The sequence below is a fragment of the Mus caroli genome, chromosome 9 (assembly GCF_900094665.2).
Source record: "Mus caroli chromosome 9, CAROLI_EIJ_v1.1, whole genome shotgun sequence".
NCBI classification, from domain to species: domain Eukaryota; kingdom Metazoa; phylum Chordata; class Mammalia; order Rodentia; family Muridae; genus Mus; species Mus caroli.
The window spans coordinates 62,214,678-62,224,855 of NC_034578.1; the positions used below are offsets into that span (position 1 = coordinate 62,214,678).

The following is a 10,178-nucleotide window of genomic DNA, read 5'->3' on the forward strand; positions in this document are numbered from 1 at the left end:
GACCAGGCTGGCCTTGAACTCAGAAATCCACTGCCTCTGCCTCCCAAGTGCTGGGACTAAAGGTGGGCATCACCACTGCCCGGCAAGATTTATTATTACATCTAAGTACACTGTAGCTGTCTTCAGACACACCAGAAGAGGGTGTCAGAAGACATTACAGATGGTTGTGAGCCCCAGTGTGGTTGCTGGGATTTGAACTCAGGACCTTCAGAAGAGCAGTCAGTGCTCTTAACCGCTGAGCTATCTCTCCAGCTAAATGAACTTTTAATTTAAAAAATTAGATTTGTTTGGAGGATATAAACAGAATAACCAGTTACACATTATTAGAAACTTCCTGAAAAACAACCTCCCTGTTTTTGAGAGCCTGTTTACCTGCTGTTGTAATAGGAAAAAGTGGAATGTAGGTCCATGTGCATTATGGAAATATTTAAGTAGGCTTTGTTGAGTGACAAATGTAGTCTGAGGCAAGAGGAATACAAGTTTAATGCTGTCTTAGTTCAGGTTTTACTGCTATGAACAGACACCATAACCAAGGCAAGTCTTATAAGGACAACTTTTAGCTGAGGCTGGTTCACAGGTTCAGAGGTCCAGTCCACTATCATAAGGCCAGAGCATGACAGCGTCCAGACAGTAATGGTGCAGGAGGAGCTGAGAGTTTGTACATCTTGTTCCAAAGGCAAACAGGAAAAGACTGGCTTCCAGGAAGCTACGATGAGGAGCTTAAAGCCTATGCCCACAATGACACACTTCTTCCGACAAGGTCACACCTCCTAATAGTGTCACTCACTGGGCCAAGCATATTCAGACCATCACAAATGCTGTCTCAAAAAACAACAGTTGGTCATATTGATGCCTTTAAGCCTAGCACCTGAGAGGAAAAAGCAGGCAGATCTCTGAGTTTGAGGTCATCTTAGTCTACATAGTGAGTTCCTGGACAGCCAGGGATACCTAGTGAGACCCTGTCTCAAAAACAACAAAACCAAAAGTTCCAAATGGCAGAACATGACTGTGTTTCAAATTGATTGCTGGACTGAGTCCACGTGGAAGAAGCGATGTGTGGGAAGGAAGGCCTTCCTGTAGCTTCCTACCATTTTCTCCATCCTCACTCTCTCTGACGTTGGTGGGTCATTCACTACACGTCTCATTCATGTGTTGTGTGCAATTAGGTCTGTGATAGCTGTGTCTATAAAGGACACATGCAGACATTTGTGATAATTCCATTGGTCAGTCCCTAAGCAATATAGTGTAACAACCGTGTACATTGTCTACAGTGTATGTAATCTCATTAAAGCCTACATGCAAATGTGGCTGGGGTCTGGGGAGATACTGTCATGTTTTATGTAAAGAAACTTAGGCATTTGCAGCTTTTTGATATTTGACTAAGATCTTAAAGGAACCAACCTTTAGTGACCCTAAAGGAGAATCGTAGCAATGGTACAGACTTAACTATGGCGATGCTGGCCATCAAGCAGCTAAACAAACTACTAACAGCAAAATAGAGTGAGTCAATTGTGCATTACTTAAAGTACCAAGAGAAGTGGTGATTGGGAAAAACTTCTTAGCGAAGATGAACTGAGCTGACCCAAGCCATATCTGTATGTTAGTAAAGTGGTCCAGAAAAGGGTCTGTGTGAGAAAGGCCTTGGTCTAAAGGGAGCTGTGGCCTCTGTGAGGCGCTGAAGCACTCAGCTGTCCCGTCCCGTTGGGTCAGTGGAGTAGTTAGTCTTCAGCAGTTGAGCCAGGTGGCTATTGGTCGTACTGGATATAAATAGTTTTGAATACTACTGACCACAACACCAAGACCTGGCAGTGCATTGCTGCAGTCATGTGATGCTATGCTGGTGGACAATCATAGAGAGCAAGAAAGTGCAATATGATCAAATGTTGGAAAGGGAAGTACATTTTGCTTTTTCTTGAGTTTCCTTTAACACACCCGGAAGTAAGGAATGTTTAATAGCAGTAGAAATGTTAGGGGAGCTAGTTAATGAACCTGTTGAAAATTGAAGCCATTTTTCCTGCTGTTAACAACCATTGAACAGTACATACCACTTACCATATTTGAGGCTGGGACTACATAGCTCTCACAAAACTGTTAGAAGTAAGGCAGGTTAAAGTCTTTGTTTGTTTGTTTGTTTGTTTGTTTGTTTGTTTGTTTGTTGAGGCAGGCTCTCTCTTTCTCTTTGTAGCCCTGGTTGTCCTAGAACTCCCTATGTAGAACAGAACTCTAGAGATCTGCCTGCCTCTGTATACCAAGTGCGCTAATAGTGTGCGCCACTATGCCTGGCTTTCTTTCTTTTGTAAAATGGTTTTCCACCGAGAATTTTGTGAAGGGTAGCAGAATTTAGAGTAAAAAGACACTGGAATTCTACGGAATGTTATATTTTTTTTATTCTTTACTATATATAAAGGTATGTGGTATATTCATTATTTCTAGTATTAGTGTAGTAGATCAGCACACAGGCAAAGAATATAGAATAATACAGAGTTTAAGTGCTGGATCTACCCTTCATGAATTCTAACCTCATCATATTAGTTAGCTTACCTCTTGGTTTCTACATTTGTAACAATATGAACCAACTGAGGTCTTACTGAGTTAGTTTTTGTGCAGTGTTTAGACTGGTGCTGAAGCATAGGAAGGCTGGGAATGTCTATAGAGAAAGGGATGGAGGAAGGGGACATGCTCAGCCTGTGTGTTAATCAGGCTGGTTAATCAGGAGGTTGTGGTGAAAGCTGGCCTTAGAAAGTGAGTGTGATCAGTCAGGGTGAGTGTGAGCTTGCTCTGTGCTCAATATGGTGGAGAAATTTAGAAGTACTGGTTCCTGAGCCCAGTTACCCTCTGCTGGGAACACAAGGTGATACTAGTTATCCAGTGAGTGAGTAACTTGTAATAGTGGCAGAAATACAAGCCAGCAGTGCCTATCCTCACATCTAAAGGAGAACAAAATGGGAAATAAAGTTGGAGGCAGAGTTTATGGTAATGAAGAACCCAAGAAACCCAACACTGGTCTTGGCTCTTTTACTAACTGCACATTTCAGAACGCTTTGCACACACTGTTGTTATTAGCTTGGTGCTAAAACTCATTTAGCAGTAACCCCTGACATGGACTGACTTGAGAGTATTTATAAAGTTTGCTAGCTGTGCCTTTCCTTCAGCTGCTGCTGGATATTAGATTACAGTTTATCCGGTTGTGCTGCTGGTTATGTTACATACAACATCATAGATGTGTACTGTATGAAGCGACTGAATTCCAAATACATGACTCAATTTTTGGATAAGGGAGTATTAGTTCTTATTTTACATTAATTTCATACAATATAGAATAGAGATGATCAAAAGTGATAAATTGAAGCTGGGTGTACTGGCACATGACTTTAATCCCAGCATTTGGGAGGCAGAGGCAGGCAGATCTTTGAGTTCAAGGCCAGCCTGGTCTAAAAAGTGGGTTCTAGGACAACCAGGACTACCCAGAGGGGTTAAAAATAACAACAATAACAACAACAAAGCCTAAACAAACTCAGAGCTTACCTGTTTGCTGGGCATGGTGGTGCCCATAGTGCAAGCACTCGGGAGGCTGGCGCAGGAGGGTTACTATAGTGCAAGCACTTGGGAGGCTGGCGCAGGAGGGTTACTATAGTGCAAGCACTCGGGAGGCTGGCGCAGGAGGGTTACTATAGTGCAAGCACTCGGGAGGCTGAAGCAGGAGGGTTACTTGGAATTTAGGACTAGCCTGGGCAGCATGGTAAGACCCTGTTTTTAAAAAAGAAAATAAAATCATGAACACCAGATGCTGGAACTGTCAGACATGGTTAGTGAACATGTAAAATAATAAAGATGCGTCCTGGGGGGGGGTATGGGGGACTTTTGGGATAGCATTGGAAATGTAAATGAAGAAAATACCTAATTTAAAAAAAAAAAAAAAAAAGATGCGTCCTCACAGAGTTGAACACTCACTGAGCAGCCACTCTGCTTCTGGATATTTGCTCAAAAGAAATGAAAGCACATGTCCATGGAAGTTACTGTATAAGAACTTTATTCACAGTAACCAAATGCAGCCCACCACATGTCTGCAGAAGAATGGATGAAAAAGATCCACAGCATCACCCAACATGGTGGCCTCCACTGTTAATCCCAGTATTCAGGAGGCGAGGCAGGCCAGTCTCTGAGATGAGCCTATCACATTCAAGACCCCATCTGTCTTAATTACTGTTCTATAGCTGTGATGAAGTACCATGACCAAGTCAAGTCAACTTAGGAAGCGTTTAATTAGGAGTTTGCTTACAGTTTCAGAGGGTTGGCCAATGGTCACCATGGCAGAGAGTGAGAGGGCAGGCAGGCAGGCAGGCAGGCATGCATGCATGGAACTGGAGCAGTAATAGCTGGAAGCTCACATCTGATCCACAAGCATGAAGAGAGAGACACTGGTCCTGGTGTGCGCTTTTGAAACTTCAGAGCTCACCCCAGTGGCACACCTCCTCAATAAGACCACACTTCCTAATCCTTCCCTAACAGTTCCACTGCCTGGGGCCAAGCATTCAAATATGGGGGCGATTACAATGGAAACCATTCTCATTCAAAACCACTCCACTGTCTTTAAAAAGATCATAGCATCAACAGACCATTACTTAACAAGCAGGAGCTAAGAACCGACAAATGTCAAAACATTCAAGATTTTCAGAAACAAAGCACATATAAATTATACTGTAAACACTTTGCCAGGATACAAATCCTACATAATAATGCTTTGTGGTTGATTTGTTTAGGTATTTACCTAAGAGTGCTAAGAGGACTAGGGCGAAGCGCATGCTGAGCTCCATCATTGACATGCCACAGTGGAGTGAGACAGATTTGTCCAAGGTCACATGATAGGTAAATGGTGAAGCCTAGATGTGAATTCATTGTTTGGCTCCACAGTTTACCACTACAATCAGCTACCTTTCTTTAGAAGTGAAGGAAGCATTTTTCTCTGTCTCATTGCAGAAAAAGAGTTCAGGAAATAATTTTGCCTTTCATGTTTGTCCAGAGCTAGCCAACATGGAAGAGGATCCCAGATCAGCTGGTGTTGCCACCTTTGTTCTTCAAGAAGAATTTGACAGATACTCTGGCTACTGGTGGTGTCCCCAAGCTGAAAGAAGTAAGCAAATCCAAAGTAGTATGTGTGCAGGTCACTTTCAAGTATTAAGGGGTTTGACTGGGGATTGGCTGAGTAGACAGAGCCTAAAGCTGGAACAGGAACTTAAAATGTAATGAAAATTAAACCCTACTAGTAGCTATTTAGAAATAGGCCATGTTCCCCACATGAATTCTGTAGAGACAGTTACATTCTGTCTCAGTACCTCAAGTGTTCCTTGCTGGTTTTCAGCAACAAACAAAACAAAACAAAAAACCTGGCCTGTGTGAGGTCAAGTAGAATTATAGCAAGATCCACAAAATGAAGTGCGGTTAAACATATATGATGAGTAGCATCCGCATGAACAGATGAATGTGTGTGAATGACTGAGAGGCTTAAAGCAGTGGCCCACACAACCTAACACAACCCAGTGAGAAGTTCACTTACAATCATATGTGGCCTATTATAAGGTACACATATATTTTATAGACAAAATGCAAAACACAGCTTATGAAGCAATATTTCTTAGGTATTATGTTCTTTAATACTTTCTTCTCTGCTTCATTTTTTATTTCTTAAGATTTATTTACTCTTAATTTTATGTGTGTTGGTGTTTTCCTGCATGTATGTAAGTGTACCATGTATGTATCTGGGACCTGCAAAGGCCAGAAGAAGGGGTCAGATCCTAGGAACTGGAGTCACAGATGGTTGTAAGCTGCTACGCCGGTGCTGGAGACCCAGCTGGGGGCTCTGGAAGAGCAGCTCGTGCTCTGCTAGGAACCATTAATAAATCTTATGACATCAACATTGGTTGGCAGCTAGCCGTCTAAATATTTCTTTAGAGGACAATAAAAAATACATATTTTAGTCTATGTCTTAGATTTGGACTTTTATTTTCAAATATACACGTTTGCCCATTATTATACAGAACAATATTTTGACATAAACCATTCAATATAACTAAACTTTTGGCATTTTAAAGGAAATGTTGTGTTTTACTAAATAATTCAAAATATAAGATATATCATGTCAAAACCCTTCAAGATGTTTGCCCTGTATATGTGTATATAGGTGTGAATATATTTAAATAAACCACACATTTACATTTTTTTTCCTCCCAAAAGGATAAACTTTAAGTCCTTGTAAAAGGGACTTGGAAGTCACAAGAAGATGCAAAAGAATTCAGTTGTGTTGAATGATTTATGTCAACAGTCTTGTTCTACATAATTGTGATAAAACATTTACATTTTAAAATAAAATGTCCAAATCTCAGATAGGACTTTTAAATAAATTTTTTTCATGTTCCGTTAAAAAAGTATTCAAACTTTTAGCTGTAAACCAATAATAAGGTCTCTGTGTACACATTCAGCACTGTGAATAATTCAATAGAGTCAAAGCCTAGTGGTAGAATACCAACCTAGCATACTCAAGGACCCGAATTTAATCCCTGTCACCACTGATTCAGAGTGGCAGCCTAATGCATAAATTACTTCCCTTAGTAAAATACCTAGTTCTAGAAGGAATCATGAGCAAAGTATTCTATAATAATTATTCTAAATTCTTAATATCTAAATTCCTTTTAAGCTCCTAGTGGTGGTAAAATTCTTAGAATTCTCTATGAAGAAAATGATGAATCTGAGGTGGAGATTATTCATGTTACGTCCCCCATGTTGGAAACAAGGAGGGCAGATTCCTTTCGTTATCCTAAAACAGGTATGGCCTTTATTTATTCATTTCCTCCTCTGGTGTGCTGGCTCATGCTTGTAGTCCAGGTCTTGGAGGCCTGTGGCAGTAGGGGGTTATCAGGAGTTCAGGCCAGCCTGGGCTACACGATGAGTCCTTGTCTCAAAACCAATCCCAGATGTGCAGTCACTGAAGTGTGCAGTCAGCTTGATCATCGCCAGCTTTCATAAGGTTGTTTGTTCATCAGGTATAGTTTTGGAATCTTTAATTGCTTTCAGAGGTGGACATGTTCATAAAACTGGTACTTGAGGCTTTGGGAAGTCAGCTGGAGGACGTCCCTCCCTGTCAAAGACATCGGGGGTTTTCCTCTCTAAGCAGTTGGACTTTTGTCTGTTTGCTGTTTACAAACATTTTATTACAGAAACCATAGGCAGTTTCCCTTAGTTTTCACACTGACTCTTTCTAGTATTTTAGCCTTTTTTGTATTTGCTACCTATGTGAATTTGAGGTAGGTTCTACGATGTTTGCACAATAGAGCCCTGGCTATATACACTATTACAGACTTAATAAAATCTGAAGGATTTGTGGGGTCTTGTGAAGTCTTGGAGTGATTGTGGTCTTATCCTTTGTTTCTTTCTAAAGGCACAGCAAACCCAAAGGTCACTTTCAAGATGTCGGAGATTGTTGTTGATGCTGCAGGAGGGGTAAGTGTAAGGATCAGCACTCTAACTGTGATGCACTCTCCTTGCTGAGGCCGTGTGCCTCATGAGTTAGAGTTGACCTGAGTTTTTCCCCTAGGAGGAATTCTCCTAGTAGGCCTGGGAAGCAGGATATAAAGGGACCTGTGTCCCAGAACTCACATAAAATAGCTTGCTGTTGTAGTATGTGCTTGTAATCCCAGCACTCAGGCTGTGAAGACAGACAGATCCCTGGGGCTCTCTAGACAGCCAGCTTAGCCTGCTTATTGAATTCCAGGTCAATGAAAGACAGTGTCTCAAAACAAACAAACAATCCTGAGGTATAAACAAATCTGGCCTCTGCATACATCCATCACCACACACACACATTTCCCTCTTGCAGACAGTTTTGTTCTTTGACTCTGTTATTACTCAGTCATTGAAAGCAGTGGCTTACCTTCCGCGTTGGGTGTGCATCAGATCTGCGGTGGACTAAACCACCCATATTTCTCTAGCACTGCTGCTTTCCGTTTGGACATGCTCACAAGAGCATTAAAATGCAGAGCTGGAGAGATGGCTCAGCGGGAAAGACCATATACTGTTCTTGTAGAAGACCCAAATTCCATGTCAGAAGGGTTGCCACTGTCTATAACTCCATCTCCAGAGGATCTAATGTCCTCTTTTGATTTCCACCAGTGCCTGCATTCATACACACATACCCAATATAGACACACACATACCTAAAAATAAAGCTTAAAATATTTTTTTTCTTTTTTGTTGTTGGTTTTTTTTTTGTTGTTGTTGTTTTTGTGTTTTTGAGACAGGGCTTCTCTGTGTAGCCCTTGCTGTCCTGGAATTCACTTTGTAGACCAGGCTGGCCTCGAACTTAGAAATCCGCCTGCCTCTGCCTCCCAAGTGCTGGGATTAAAGGCGTGCGCCACCATTGTCCGGCTAAAATATTTTTTTTTAAAGTAAATTTTCTTTCTAGACTTTTTTTTAATTACTATGGTAGGGTTTTGTTGTTGTTTGGGGATTGTTTGTTTTGAGACAGGATCTTTCTACGAAGCCTTAGCTGTCCTGGAATTTTCTATGTAGAACAGGCTAGCCTTTCACAAAGATTAGCCTGCCTCTGTATCCTGAGTGGACTGCTGGTATACTCTACTATGCTAGCTTACCTCACTCAGTTCTAGGCAACCACTATAGACTTGCCTGATTTGAGTATTCATATGAACAAAATCATACAGTATGTTGTCTGGATTATTTGTTTAGTATTTTCAAAGTCCATTGGTGAGAGTGTGTGTGTGTGTGTGTGTGAGAGAGAGAGAGAGAGAGAGATCTAACTCAGGGCCTCAGTCATGTCCTAGTGAACTACATCTCCAGCCCATTACTTCATTTCTTTTTCTTGTGTATGCTGGGGTGGGAGTGGGGCAGTAAATGCAAATGCATAGAAACCAACAGTCAATGTCAAGTGTTTTCCTTGATCAATTTCCACTTCATTTTTTGTTTATTTTATAACATTTTATATGTATAGGTATTTTGCTTGTATGCTTGCCTGTGTACTATGTGTGTGCTTGGTGGCTAAAAGAGAGTATTAGGTTCCCTGGAGTTAATAGATGGTAAGCACATGCATGGGTGCTGGAAATTGAACCCAGATCCTCTGGAAGAGCAGCTAGTACTCTTAACCACTAAGTCCTCCTTCCAGCCTCTGTTTTACTTTTTGAGATAGAATCTCTCACTGCACCTGGAACTTACTGATCAGCTAGACTGGCTGGCTAGCCTGCTAGCTACAGAGTTCCTCCTGTTTCTGCTTCCCCAGTGCTGAGACAGCACAGTGCTTCTATGCCTGCTGTTTTCTTGGGTACTGGAGATCCAAACTTAGGTCTTCATGCTTGTCAGGCAAGAAATTTACCAACTGAGCCATCTCCCCATCTCCTTTCATTTCTTTGGTGAATATTATTTTATTACTTACCTCTTCATCAGTTGATGGGTATTCGGGTTGTTCATTTTTTTGCTCTTAAAAGAAAAGCTGTCGTGAAGCCAGACATGTGCGTATATTATATTGCAGGAGGCTGAGGTAGAAGCCTGAAGCAAGAGCCTCATAAATTTGCATATTGGGCTATGTAGTGGGACTATGTCTCTTGAGAGAAAGTGAAAAGGAAGGGTTGCAGAGAGAGACTGAATGTGTGCACTCGGGTGTGCAAGTGCTTTTGAAAGGTGATGTTTGTGTTTCTCTGGGGTATACCTGGGATGATGGTTGGGTCATGTGATAAGGCTCTATTCAATCTTTTGTGGAGCTACCAGGCGGTTTTGAAAATTATATTTCCACCAACAGTACATGAGGGTTTCAGTTTCTCCACATCATCCTAACAGTTGTCATGGTCCGTGTTATTCATCACAGCTATCCATTTAGAAGCCATAGCTCACAGGGTTCGATTTACATTTCCCTGTGGCTAAAGTTCTCGGTGTTTATTGGCCACTTAAGTGGCTTCTTTGAAAAACTAGCTATTCAGATCCTTTGACTTTTTTTTTTTTTTTTTTTTTTTTTTTTTTTTTTTTTTTGAGGCAGGGTTTCTCATGTAGCCCTGGCTATCTTGGAACTTGCTCTGTAGACCAGGGTGGCTGGCCTCAGACTCAGACATCTGCCTGCCTCTCTCTGCCTCCCAATTCCAGGAATTAAAGGCCTGCATGGCCACCGCCACCACCACCTGGCT

At 41.5% G+C, this 10,178-nt stretch overlaps 1 protein-coding gene across 5 annotated transcripts in view; it reads left to right on the forward strand.

Annotated features, from left to right (window-relative positions):
* The window catches only part of Dpp8 (dipeptidyl peptidase 8), a 53,021-nt gene that overhangs the window by 13,953 nt on the left and 28,890 nt on the right, over window positions 1-10,178 (forward strand). For all 5 annotated transcript variants that reach the window (XR_003837548.1, XM_021173428.2, XM_029481360.1 and 2 more), the window contains 3 exons: window positions 5,021-5,131; window positions 6,692-6,820; window positions 7,433-7,494. Coding sequence is in view for 4 of the 5 variants with exons in the window: in XM_021173428.2 (XP_021029087.1) it covers window positions 5,021-5,131; window positions 6,692-6,820; window positions 7,433-7,494 (302 nt within the window). In the remaining variant the exon portion in view is untranslated. The remainder of the gene's footprint in view (window positions 1-5,020; window positions 5,132-6,691; window positions 6,821-7,432; window positions 7,495-10,178) is intronic.